The sequence below is a fragment of the Triticum aestivum genome, chromosome 7A (genome assembly GCF_018294505.1).
Source record: "Triticum aestivum cultivar Chinese Spring chromosome 7A, IWGSC CS RefSeq v2.1, whole genome shotgun sequence".
In the NCBI taxonomy this organism is placed as follows: Eukaryota; Viridiplantae; Streptophyta; class Magnoliopsida; order Poales; family Poaceae; genus Triticum; species Triticum aestivum.
Window position 1 is genome coordinate 682,272,528 of NC_057812.1, and position 12,843 is coordinate 682,285,370.

The following is a 12,843-nucleotide window of genomic DNA, read 5'->3' on the forward strand; positions in this document are numbered from 1 at the left end:
CTCTTTGGGCGGCGGTCCATACGCGATAGCAATCATTTTGGATCCATTCAAGTGTTCAGGGGCGAGGACTGTGGCTCTAGGACGTTGGTCCTTAAGGGCGCGTGCACAAAGACTTTTCGGCTGTCATCGACAAGGTCAAGCCGGCTCCGATAGGGTAGCGGCGACAACACACGTCGGAGGATCTTCTGCCATCGGTAGTTGTCATTTGATGGTCTAGAGATCTTGTCATTTTTATGATGTTTGAGGTGTTATACATGTGGTGAAGTTTTATAATAGATTTAGCTCCCTTTTCACAAAAAGAGTAAATAATAATTGATGAGTTTATGGCACAAAAGATATGGGCTGACATGTGATGATATGTTGGAGCTCCTAATTAAAAAGATATATGGACTGACATGTCAAGATATGTTGGACTCTCAATGTCGTGATATGTCAAGATAGTTTCTCATAAGAAGGGCTAGAAATGCTCTTAATTAAAAAAATCTCAAAGATATGCTTGCAAGACGTGTACAAGATAGCAACTGACTAGTATAGATGCGAAAATAGAAATCAGATATTTTACCATCACCGTATATTCAATATAATCTGAATAAAAGATGTCATTTCCAACATCGTTAATGATGATGTGCAACATTTTTCTTGATGTGGAGGAGAAAAAAACTTTGGTTCAATTTTATATTATAAGAGTTAAAAATACAGGAATTTTCCCTAAGAATTATGTTTTCATATAAATTGTCCCAAATTACTTGTCACTTCAATGGATGTATTAGTGCTAGATACATCCATTTGACTAGATACATTCATTTAAGCGACAAGTAATTTGGGGCAAAGGGAGTATGAATCAGCTAAGATCTCCCTTTTTATCCGTGGAGAAATGCCGTCTTTCCCTCTCTCCATGCCAGTTAAATCACACTTCGTTGTTTCTTTGTGGTTATTTCTGCATTCATCATCAATAGTGGGCAATCTCTTCCATTTCCCCACTGCTCCCAGCCCAACACTCTCGTGTCCTAAAATCATAGAACCGAAGGGTCGTTACTAAAGCGCCCCTCCCCCTCTCCTCTTTATTTCCGGTTCTTATACGAACCGGGACTAAAGGCTCTTCACGTGGCCGCCGTCTGGAGCTTCACCAACCGGGACTAAAGAAAATTTTATGAATTTTTTAAAAAAATTATTTTTTAAAATTTTATTGTTGATTTTCAAATTTTTGGATTATTTTATAATTTAATCTCTAATCATCCCTCATCACTGCTCAATTTAACCTCTAATCTCTAATCATCCATCATCATCTCAAATCATCTAACTTTACGGCCGGTCATCCATCCTCTCACTACTCCAGCCTGAGCATGCTTAACTTTCGGGTTCTATTCCCCCTCGTTTCCAAGTCTGCACTTATTGTTTTCCTGACAATAGTAAGATGTCAACCCTATTAACCCTCAGGAGTTTAGTTTAAGCATGAAGTCACACGTTTCACTGTTTGAGTTGAAACTATTATTATAAAAAACAATAATTATTTTAACACTAATATTTCTTGAATAAGTAGTTTGACCATAGTTTGACCAGATTTGACCAAAATTCAAAAAAATTGAAATAATTATTTAGTAACACTAATATTCTTGAATAATTATGTAGTAACACTAATACTTCTTGAATAAGTAGTTTGACCATAGTTTGACCAGATTTAACCAAAATTCAAAAAAAAACTGAAATTTGGGCATATCTTTTTTTCCTTTTAGAATTTGAGGATTCTAAAAATTTGCAAACAGGCCATAGGCCGTCAAAATCGGATGCAGATTTTTGTGCTGAAAAATTGATATATTATACATTTTTTCCTGACATCGTATGCAAAAGTTATAGCCGTTTTACATTTTCATGACACTTTTTTGCAAAACATGTCCAAATTTAAGTTTTTAAATTTTCCTAACTAGTAGATGTAGTAATATAACTACATCTCGAAGGATTTTATTTTTTGAAGTTTTTAACATTTTCTTTTGTTTTTCCAAAACTGAAATGGTGATACACCGGGGGGTAGAGTTTGAGAAATGTGTCCTTTAGTCCCGGTTTGAGACACGAACTGGGACTAAAGGGCATTGCACCCTTTAGTCCCGGATCATGTCTCCTTTAGTCCCGGTTTGAGACACGAACCGGGACTAAAGTATGCGATGCCCTTTAGTCCCGGTTCGTGTCTCAAACCGGGACTAAAGGGCCCATTTAAACCGGGACTAAAGAGCCCATTTAAATCGGGACTAATGCCTTTAGCCGTTCGAATCAGGACTAATGTTCGTAATGCAACCGGGACTAATGTGTATATTGCGCTCGAACCAAAGCCCTGCTTTCTACTAGTGTAAGGAGTCGCCCAAATCATAGGACTTTTCGGTTTCGCCCGCCAACAACTACATATGCAGAGCAAGAAAGGACACACAAAGTGGTACATACACACATGTAAATTTGTGTAGACAATTCCCGCATTTATTGATCGTTGTTCGGGCTACATGCCGCTGCTGGATCTAACGATACTCATAATTATAACTTTTTTTACGGGATGCTCATAATAACAACTTGCCAAGCGAGTAAGCCAGCAATGCCTTGTTTCGGTCGGCCAAAACCAAGGGGTACACCGGCGACGTGTACATAGCCGGCCCTATGAACCGGTCCCTACAACTATTCAGGCTGGCCAGCGCGCTGAGGTAGTCGTCGTTGATCCCCTGAAAGAAGCAGTTCGGCAGCATCACGACGAGGGTGTGGTCGAGGGAGTTCAACGCCGCGACGTAGTCAGTGAGGCACGCCCCGTAGAATGCCCTTTCCTGGACGGAGATGGACGCGTTCTTCTGGAGCTGGTAGGTCAGCGTGTGCGACGTGGTCCTCGTGGACTCCACGGCGGCGCTTAGCACGAGGATGGCGTACGCGGTGGTCTCTTCTTTGTGCGACGGAGATAGGTCGATGTGGCCCTGTTGCATTGTCTTGATGCAGAGGTCGTAGATGAGCTTCGTGCCGCAACCATGGTAGCAGGTCGCCACAGCGCCGTTGTATGGCACGCCGGGGCACTTGAGGCGGGCGGTGACGGACACGCCGAGGGGTGCAAGGATGAGGAGGAGGAGAATGATCTTCATTGCGGCTCTACCTTGGATTTCTCCGTGCCATCGAGGATGCAAAATATTGCACTATTTGTAGCATGTGTGCTCTTTAATCCTTCAAATGTCATTGTAAATGCATATCTTTTATTGGTTTGAATTGATTAAAGATATGGATAATCATCTATCCAACATTGTCAAATCCATATTTAGCGTGTAATTAATAACATGCCAAATATAGAATATCCATGTAATTAACGTGTAACTGATAACCTACCTAATACTAATGTGCAATAAAAAAAATCCCTGATATCGATGTGCAGTTATTAATTTCCTGCCTTATATTAACGTGCATTGCACGTATGCATTACTATTCTACTTAAAACATGTAACATTATGTATTTAGCCCATTCTACTTCTCGCTCGTCCTATGTTTATCCTTTCGTCCACTCCTCCTCCTCATCGTTTAGTTTCTTCACCCCTCTTGTCTTTTTCTTCTTTAGCCCTCATTGGAACAAACATATCTTGCTGAAGTGATCACTCCATCGAGTTCTCTCTTGTTTTCATCATTTGTCCTTACATCAAAACCAATATGACTCTCCATAACACGTCCAGAAGTTCCAAGCCTCTTTTGTGGAATTAAATTTCATACCAATCCGAGGCATCCAACTAGGAACCACATGTGTCCTGTAAAAATTACACATGACATATTTGTTTGATGCTTACACTACAGTCACTAGTAATAATGTACATGTAATGCATGTTTATATTAGGTAGGATATTAGTTGTGCGTTATATTAGTTAAGATATATCTGTTGCACGTTGGTATTTGGTAAGATATCAATTACTTTTTCGCGGGAATGGTAGGATATTAATTACATGACAGATTTTAAAGATAGCGCTGAGTCAAAATGTGTTTATAACCAATCGCAGTGATGGGTAATTAAAGTGTTAAACGTGTTTGGTGTTCAACATTGGAGCGATTTGAACCGTTAGATAACATGATTTGACGGTCGAGATGGTTTGGATCTGCCCATTTGGGTTTTTTTATATTGGTATAGATATAGATAAGGTGATATGACCTAAGAATTTAACAAAGGTCGATACGTGTTAGCATCCTCATTAGCGCTAGTCATATTCTCCATTAGACCTTCTCTTCACCTTTAGTGTAATCTGTGATGTCATAGCAAACTCAGTCCAGAAATCCCCTTGCTGCTTGAGAACGTGAACACAATCAGAACATATGCCACATACCTTAAGAATGATCGTCTTCTTTTTTGTTGCTAGGAGAAGGACAACAAAAGAGAGATCATGTCCATTAATCTCCTGTCATGTTTTGGAAAATCCCAGGTACTTGACGAGCAAATCACCCCTGTTGCAGGTAAATATTTGAATACATTCATGCATTTTCTCTTGAGCTTGTCCAAAACAATAGAGATCACTGCTATTAAAATTATTATTATTCTTCACTCTTAATGTACTCTAAAAGATGTCGAAAATAAGTTTTGCATCTTGTCCTTATCATTCTCTATTATTAAGAAAATAGTCGCATAGCAAACCCAATCCACGAATTGTGTGCCTTGAGACAGTACCCGTGTAGTAATAGTAACCCCTCTACACAATACACATCCACTCGGCCGAACCGAAGCCGCAGTTTACCCCCCACCAAAACTCGACTAAAAGTCAAGCAAAAACCTAAATCGCAGCGCGACGGCGACGGCGACGCGCCGATGGGCAACGCCGGAAGCAGCGGCCGCCCCAACCTGCCACCGCCGCGGCCTCATCTGCATGGGGTGCCCCCACCGTACTACCACCAGTACCCGCCGTGGCGCCCGGGCGCCGCCGCGCCGCCGCCGGTGCCGTTCCCCACGCACGTGGAGCGGCACAGGGCCGTTGCGGTGAGCGTCGGCGTCAACGTCAAGGGGCATACCCTGCGGCTGGAGCGCGACGACGACGGCGGCGGCCACCTGCTCGCCTTCTCCTTCGACGCCGACGCCCCCGGGAGGTCAGCCCCCCTCGTACTCTTCTCTGTTTTGCTGATTAGATGGAGGCCTGTAGTGTCGTTGTGGACCCTTGTGGCCGATCATTAGGCTTTATCCCGTGATGATATTAGTTAGCCAGTGTAAAATTTCTGCCGTCATGTACATATTTTGTTGGAGCCATGATACTTTCATATTTGGTTGGAGCCACATGATACTTTTGTTTTGTGTTTTGTTGTCCATTTGAACAAAACTGGGACATTCCGTGTCAACTTTCTGAATTCTTCATATTTGAGTCCGAGTAACAAGGAGCAGTAACCTGTAGAAACAGATTTATGGCGCACTTATGGCTCATGTATGTGCTTGTCTTGGTGAAGAAGGGAGGTCTTCACTTGATATATTAGAGTACTGTATATTGTTTGCACGGCTTGTTGTTGAAGGAAGTAGTAGGCCTAGGTATGGAATCTGAACTTAATCATATTCATGTGTGTGGGAAAGTGAAAAACTCAGGGTACATGAGGCTCAATGGAGCTTTAATGGTCTTGGGTTGTCTACTACCTTCTGTAATTTTACCATGGCAAAGCTATGCTTAATGAATTTCTCAAATGCATGCCTGGCTCTGTCCCGTTCCGAGGTTTGACTATCCCCATTTTATGCCCATTTGTTGCATAGTGTTTATTAGTAGCATCTCATGCTTTGTACCTGTGTAGTGCGTGCCTCTACTTCTTTTAATATTTTGACAAGACTGTCATGTTATTTTTAATCAAATACTGACTCTTAATTTCTGATCCTGCAAACAGCATAACAGTCTACTTCTTTGCACAAGAAGCTGATGATTCTGTCCTGAAGGGTACAAAGGAAAATTTGCTCAAACCTGTCACGGTAACTTTTAAGGAAGGTCATGGTCAGGAGTTCAGGCAACCTAGTGGAACTGGAATCAAGCTCTCAATGTTTGAGGAATCTGAGCTAACTAAGGTTGGGGAGGATCATGTATTTCCGCTTGCATTGAAAGTGGAAGTGGGTGTGCCAAGTAACCAAGAATTAGGAAGGGAACATGATGCTGAAGACTCGAAGTCTTTGGCTAAATTTGCTGTGTTTGTTAAGAAAGACAGTGCTGAATATGGGATCAACATTGTGCAGCAGATACTGTGGGTAAATGGAACCAGATATGTCTTGCAGGAGATATACGGTATTGGGAACAGGAACACAGCTGACAGGAATGTTAATGAGGATGATTCTGGAAAAGAATGTGTGGTTTGTCTAACAGAACCAAGAGATACAACTGTTCTTCCATGCAGGCATATGGTAGGTTATCCTTTTGTACTAAATGTCCTTTAGATGTATAGATGTAGATATAAGGCTTATGGCTGTTGAAACTTGTTTTAAATATAAAAATTGATAACCTTTCTTCTTAAAGAAAATTAGGATGGAAACAGGCCTGGCAAGATTAGTTATATTACCCCCATCCACAAATGCATTGCATCCTAGAAAGCGCGTTGTCAAAGAGTTCTAACTGTGACTACTACTATATAAAAAATTAGTTTGCCAAAGTGAAAATAATTTTATTATATCTGTGGAATAATATGTCATAATATAATACTCCCTCCGTTCCTAAATATAAGTCTTTTTAGAGATTTCAATATAGACTACATACGGATGTATATATACATATTTTAGAGTGTAGATTCACTCATTTTGCTCCGTATGTAGTCCATATTGGAATTCTCTAGAAAGACTTATATTTAGGAATGGAGGGAGTATCTTATACTTCTCTTCTAAGCTGTACAGAAAGCAATGATGAAAGATGATTGCTGGAGGTCATGTCACTGTCTAAAACATCATCTAGAGTATTTTTTTAACAAAGTTAGTATCAGTTTTGTAGAGTCTTTGGTTCTTATTTCATTGTGGAATTTTCTTTTTTGGGTATTTTTTTTGTGTGCACATTCATCATTGCATATTTGATTAACATTAAAAAGCACCCACAATTGCTGTGAAATGCACTCAGTAATCTGGTTAGCATGCATCGAAATAACTATTCGTTTCTTATCAGGAAAGTTTACCAAGTCTTGCTGTTTAGCTAGTTACTTGTAATATCCATTCCCATTTCTTTCTGCTTTCTTCAATGCTTGCTATTTTGGCAAAGATACATCCTGCACTGTTTCCATGCTTTCCTGACAAATGAATAGGAAAAGTTTTAGAGCACATCAGGCCTCATTTGTAGTCGCCCATAGATGGAAGAACTACTACTTACCAAAGCCACAAAATGTGAATATCATGAATTTCTGTTTTGTACGTACATAGTTGGAAACACTGCAAAATCTTCAAAATTACTACAGATATGGGCCATATGGGCATATACGGCAGTGCAGCGTGGCACAGTATATCAACTGTAAACTGGCCCCTAGCTTGAAACCAACACAAGAACCTTATGTCTGTAGCAGCGTGCCCAATGTTTCTACCTTTTCTCATACATCTAGCTGAAATTAATACAATCGTGTTTCATATATTCCTCAAGATGCAACCATTTTATCTTATGTTGCAGATGAAAATAAGCCAAATTTCATTGACCTGTCATCTTCATGAAACCAGTGAAACTGAAAATCATGCCGTGTGCTCTTTTGCAGTGCCTATGCAGGGAGTGTGCTCAGACATTAAGGTTCCAGACCAACAAATGCCCCATGTGCAGGCAGCCTGTTGAGAGCCTTCTTGAGATTAAGGTTGATAGCACACCCAGGCATCAAGGAGGAGATCAGTAGTTTGGGAACCCTCAAAGGAAGTTCCGTTTGATTGTTAGCAACTGTAATTGGATGTATATATATCGCGTGTTAAAATGAAATTACCGTGCTTTCGGCAAAGAACAGAACATGGAAGGTATACACTAAGCTGACCGTGATGTTCTCTTTGCGTGTGACATGGAATTTAAAACAGGCAACATCTATTGTCTGGGCTTGAGCTTTCAAATGTACGACTGGTTCTAACGTTACACGTAGCTCTGTTGAAGGTTTCCATTTTCGTTTGTGAAGTGTTATGTCTGCATCTGTTTAGCATGTGTTGTGGTATGTTGTTTGTTGTGAAAATCGTTCGTATTAGAACATGAAGGAGAAAACCTTTGCAGTATAAAATTTGAGGAAATCTGGTCAGAATAAATTTATATAAATATCTGAGAAAATCTGGTCAGCATAAGTATCTAGTGATCTTGTTGATTAAGATTAAGATAGGATTGATTGAGGACCTGCTGCAGGCAGGATTCATTCCCCTAGAAGTAAAAACAACATGTCAACAAGAACTGGGATAGATTCATTGCCAAAGGAAAAACGATGAACCTTCAGATTGTATACAACATGCATTTTTTGAGAGAAGTGCATATTTCAACCCTCAACTCTTGCCCTAGTCTAATCTATGACTAACTATACCGTCTAAAAATCAACCTCAAATTCTTATAATCGGCCAGGATTCAACCCTCTCCTCCCCACACCTTGGTTTTGACACAGTTGACCATCCAGTCATCAAGCCATGTTCGTATAAATTTCAACATTTCCAGGAAAAACCAAAAAAATCTGTAAAATAAAAAATCCAGAAAAACAAGAAATATTTCTGTAAAAAATTGTAAAATCGAAAAAAGCGGTAATATTCTGCCCAATTTTTGCGAAATGTTGTCAGAAAATAAATTTTTCATTACTTTCTGAAAAAATATGTAAAATCAAGAAAACAATACTAAGCATTCTGGAAAGCTTCAACTTTTTTGCTTAAAAATAATGAAAATTATCATCAAATTATAATTTTGCCAAAAAAATTTCAAAATTCCCGCATTTTTTTTAAAAACATGTATACTTTGGAAAACAATACTAAGAATTTTAAGAAAGTTTCAAAAAACTTAAATTAATGTACATTATCGTCAAATTTCATTTTCCCCAAATTTAGAATTTGTTTATTAAAAAATATAAGGTTTTTTCTGGAATTTTCTATTTACAGATTTTTTTATTTCTCTGCAATTTTTCAATTTTTGCTGAGTGGCTTGCTGACCGGATGATCAACGGGTCAAACCCAGGGTGTGGAGAGGGGAGGGTTGAATCCTCACCGGTTTTAAGAGTTCGGCATTGATTCTTAGACGGTATTATAGTTGTGTTTTGTAGATTAGGCTAGGGTAGGCGTTGAGAGTTGAGATATGCACTTCTTTTAGGGGAAATGAACGAGGAAACGAAAGTGAACAACGAGGAGCCCAGGACCACCGTTATCAGCCCGAAGCCCAAACAAAGCAAAGAAAAAAAAGAAGAGAGAGAGAGAGAGAGAGAGTCGTCGGCCTGTTCCCGGAGAGGAAAAGCTCGCCGCCGGCATCGACCAGGCGCCCCCGCCGTTACAGGTGAGAATCGCGGCGCGTTTCCCGCTGCTTGCTTCGCCCGCCCGTTGTTCCCCTGGTACTGATCGGAAGCTGCCGCGCCGCGTAGTAGACGCGCGCATAGCTGCTGCGGAAGCCATTCGATCGATTCCTCAATCCAACTTGAAATTCCTAGGTTTCCATCTCCCCCCGAGAGCTCCGGACCACCGTGCGAGCAGGAACCGGAAGGGTGATGGATAGAGGAGGAGACGGCTCTGATCTGGAGCTGCAGAAGCAACAATGGGCGAGGTCTGTATATGCCCAATCCATCGATTCCATGAGCTTTCCATTCAGTTCGTCTCAGGTTGAATCAAAGGGAGTAGATTCGATTCATGCTGTCTGGTGATGCAGGACGCAGGATTTGCTCAGGGGTAGGCTCGTTCTTGAGGATGATTTCGAGTGGTCTTTACCTTCGGTGAGCTCGAAGTCAGACCAGAGTGATGCCAGGGGCAAGCTGAAGTATATAGGCGGGGTTGACATTAGCTTCCTGAAAGAAGACCCGTCTACAGCGTGTGCCGCGGTGGTGGTTCTGGATGCCGATACCTTGGAAATCGTCCATGAGGAGTTCGATGTTGTCCGGATGCAAGTGCCTTACATTCCGGGTTTTCTTGCTTTCAGAGAGGTATGACACACCATATATGCACTTTCTTTCGCTGAATTTGTTTGGAACAATGAAGATATAGACACGTGCAGTTTATCTATGGTAGACACTTTGTTCTTCAGTTGGACCTCTACAGTTTAATTTGCTTTGACAGTAAATAAGTAAGATAAAATTCTTGGACTACTGTTGTATCACCGAACAATCTTGTCTTTACTTGCATCAATGGTACAAAGTTTATTATGTCTGGACAGTAGTCCTCAAATGTGCAAATCAGGCTGAAAAAAATCTGATTCAATCAGTGTTATTTGTTACGTGCTCGACATGCCTTCAGCTTATTGTTATCTCTAGAGTCAGAAGTGAGTCTAGTGTTGCCAGGGCAATGTCTAGTTATCATAGAACATAGGAGAGATAATCGTGATTGACTTTGCTTCCTTGTTTGGTTGCAAACATCTGTGATCATTTATCTTTCTTCAGTTTATGAATCTGCATGTATCATATGTAAGAAAACTATCTACCTGTGCAGGCCCCCATTCTTCTAGGACTCCTGGAGAAGATGAAGATCAATGCTCATCATTTCTACCCTCAGGTAGAATTATCCTTTGTGGTGCTTGCAACTCTACTAATCTTAGCCTGTATTTGGTGAATAACACTAATTTAGAACATGATGTTCTGTATAGCATTTCTGTTAGCAAACAGGAACTTCCGTAGAAGAAAAAGCTGCAAGCATGCTTAAGTTAGATGACATCACTTGCCGAAATGTCCACATAAGGGAATAGGAACTAGATGTAACGATTCTTTGGCAAATAGGGTTACTGAGGATATATTCTCAACTATCTCATGGGGTTGCATGCCTTATTTCCTGTTGGTGTGCCTGTGATGACGAGAACAAAAGGTACATTACTATGCAGTCAGAGAATTCATTTTGGATTAAAATCTCATGTGAATTTACATTTTACATATAACAGTAGTAGTTTTCTAATTCAACATGTAGTAATCATCTTTCTTTGCCAGTGCATTTTCTAAGGTTTATCATTCTGCTTTGGCAGTTACTCATGGTTGATGGAAATGGGTTACTCCATCCACGAGGTAACAGACCAATTACAGTCACACTTATGCACTCTTTACAGTTTTCAATTAATAGTAGCAAGTTTGGCAGTAGTAGAATACGCTGCACATGTGAAATTAGGTTCTAGAATCATATAATATGTACGCGGTGTTATTGGATTTTTTTATTGATATAGTTCGTAAGACTGAGGTGATTTCTGTGTTTATGAAAGAATGAGTTCATTTGTAATCCCTGAAGCCCTTAACATGTAATCCTGGTGATACAATACATCTTGTTACGTTATGCATATTTGTGGCAAGCTGCATTAGCTGTAGTTAATATATGTGAATTGGTCATCCTCTAATAAATATATGTTCAGCAGGTTTTGGTTTAGCATGTCATCTTGGTGTCCTTGCAGACCTGCCAACCATCGGAGTTGGAAAAAATGTAGGTTAATTTTACTGCTGTTGCAATTATTTTTTTTGTAGTGTCTCGAGTTCTTCTCCCACAGTTGTACTTTTAGGGAAGACTAAATCATCAGCATTTTCAATGCTCCAGTTGCACCATGTGGATGGTCTTGACCAATCTGAAGTCAGAAAACAGCTTGAAGCAAAAGGAAACTGCAATAAGGAATGTATTTCATTGACTGGGCAGTCTGGGACGACATGGGGAGCGGTAAGAGACTCTATATTGCACCAAAAATTTATATTATATTGCTAAACGTGTAACGGGGTTTCCTTTCTTTTATATACTTCCTGTTAATGAAATGTATGTTTGTTGCACATGAACTCAAACAACTTGTCCTAGGCAATGTGTTCATGCCCTGGTTCATCGAGGCCAATCTACATCTCAGTTGGTCATCGCATTTCGCTCGACTCTGCCATTGGGATAGTGAAGTACTGCTGTAGATATCGTGTTCCAGAGCCTACACGCCAGGTTAAATTTAAAGAATATCATATATCGAGTTTCCACACGTCGGCAGTTGCATTTTGTGTACTAATTGGCCATCATTTGCCCAGGCTGATATAAGATCGAAGGTATTCCTCCAAAAGTACCAAAGATTACAGCAGTAACAAGATTCGACAATGGCAAACTGTACCCTTGGATAGCCTTCACATCTTTCTAGCTGTTGTGAAATTTGAGAAAGAAACTGACGAGGCATTGGAACCTCAAGTAACCAATGTACAGCCTTCTCTAATACTAGTATGGAATTGCATTTTATCCCAGAACAGTTTGGCTGTAAAATAGATTGTGATGCCCTTTTTTTTTGTATCAATATCTGAATTTGTCCATCTTGCTGTGCACATGCACAATGCACATAGCAATTAGCAAGAAGAATCAAGGACCTGGATATACATCGCAGCAGTGCTGCTTTGTGCGGCCGTAAAAGCACCGGTATATCTTGGAGTACAACTATTCGCAAAGAAAAAAAAATCTTGCAGTACAATAAAGCCACAATGGGAAGACATTGTACTGCTTTAATATCACTAGCATATCTTCTGCATTTAATCTGATATTTTTTTCTTCTCAAAAGGATTTCCCCAATTATCAAAGTATCTATCTCTGATTTACACTTCAGCAAAAGCACTGGTATATCTCCTTCCAGTACAATAAAGCCATGATGGGAAGGCATTGTACTGCCGTAAATCTCAAGCACATCTTGCATTTAATCTGATAGATTTCCTTCTCGAAGGGATGTTACCGATCAATTAACAGCATATATATTTTGATTAAGCTCAGGCTTCAAGCCATGTAATCTACTTTGCTTGCTCCGT

General features: G+C 40.2%; 3 protein-coding genes across 3 annotated transcripts; 2 read left to right on the forward strand and 1 right to left on the reverse strand.

Annotated features, from left to right (window-relative positions):
• Window positions 1-2,444: 2,444 nt before the first annotated feature.
• On the reverse strand, window positions 2,445-3,124 carry LOC123147907 (uncharacterized). The gene has a single exon (XM_044567233.1). It carries the CDS (start codon window positions 3,105-3,107, stop codon window positions 2,544-2,546), a length of 564 nt encoding a protein of 187 aa, XP_044423168.1. The 5' UTR covers window positions 3,108-3,124; the 3' UTR covers window positions 2,445-2,543.
• Window positions 3,125-4,694: 1,570 nt separating this feature from the next.
• Window positions 4,695-8,030, forward strand: LOC123149280 (probable E3 ubiquitin-protein ligase LOG2). The gene is made up of 3 exons (XM_044568912.1): window positions 4,695-5,073; window positions 5,848-6,352; window positions 7,672-8,030. Exons 1-3 carry the CDS (start codon window positions 4,799-4,801, stop codon window positions 7,801-7,803), a joined length of 912 nt encoding a protein of 303 aa, XP_044424847.1. The 5' UTR covers window positions 4,695-4,798; the 3' UTR covers window positions 7,804-8,030.
• A 1,240-nt stretch (window positions 8,031-9,270) lies between these two features.
• LOC123154719 (endonuclease V) lies at window positions 9,271-12,294 on the forward strand. The gene is made up of 9 exons (XM_044573371.1): window positions 9,271-9,407; window positions 9,559-9,671; window positions 9,774-10,044; window positions 10,547-10,609; window positions 11,070-11,109; window positions 11,451-11,515; window positions 11,627-11,743; window positions 11,876-12,004; window positions 12,088-12,294. The coding sequence occupies exons 2-9, from the start codon at window positions 9,616-9,618 to the stop codon at window positions 12,139-12,141; spliced, it is 795 nt and encodes a 264-aa protein (XP_044429306.1). The 5' UTR covers window positions 9,271-9,407; window positions 9,559-9,615; the 3' UTR covers window positions 12,142-12,294.
• Window positions 12,295-12,843: the final 549 nt, after the last annotated feature.

What these genes read in the sequence shown, in the direction of transcription:
- LOC123154719 (XM_044573371.1), top strand. Translation starts at nt 9,616, where the DNA reads ATGGATAGAGGAGGAGACGGCTCTGATCTGGAGCTGCAGAAGCAACAA. An exon ending in CAGAAGCAACAATGGGCGAG is followed by an intron (nt 9,672 to 9,773) that starts GTCTGTATATGC and finishes CTGGTGATGCAG; the next exon opens with GACGCAGGATTTGCTCAGGG. An exon ending in CCATCGGAGTTGGAAAAAAT is followed by an intron (nt 11,516 to 11,626) that starts GTAGGTTAATTT and finishes TCAATGCTCCAG; the next exon opens with TTGCACCATGTGGATGGTCT.
- LOC123147907 (XM_044567233.1), bottom strand. Translation starts at nt 3,107, where the DNA reads ATGAAGATCATTCTCCTCCTCCTCATCCTTGCACCCCTCGGCGTGTCC.
- LOC123149280 (XM_044568912.1), top strand. Translation starts at nt 4,799, where the DNA reads ATGGGCAACGCCGGAAGCAGCGGCCGCCCCAACCTGCCACCGCCGCGG. An exon ending in GACGCCGACGCCCCCGGGAG is followed by an intron (nt 5,074 to 5,847) that starts GTCAGCCCCCCT and finishes TCCTGCAAACAG; the next exon opens with CATAACAGTCTACTTCTTTG. An exon ending in TTCTTCCATGCAGGCATATG is followed by an intron (nt 6,353 to 7,671) that starts GTAGGTTATCCT and finishes GCTCTTTTGCAG; the next exon opens with TGCCTATGCAGGGAGTGTGC.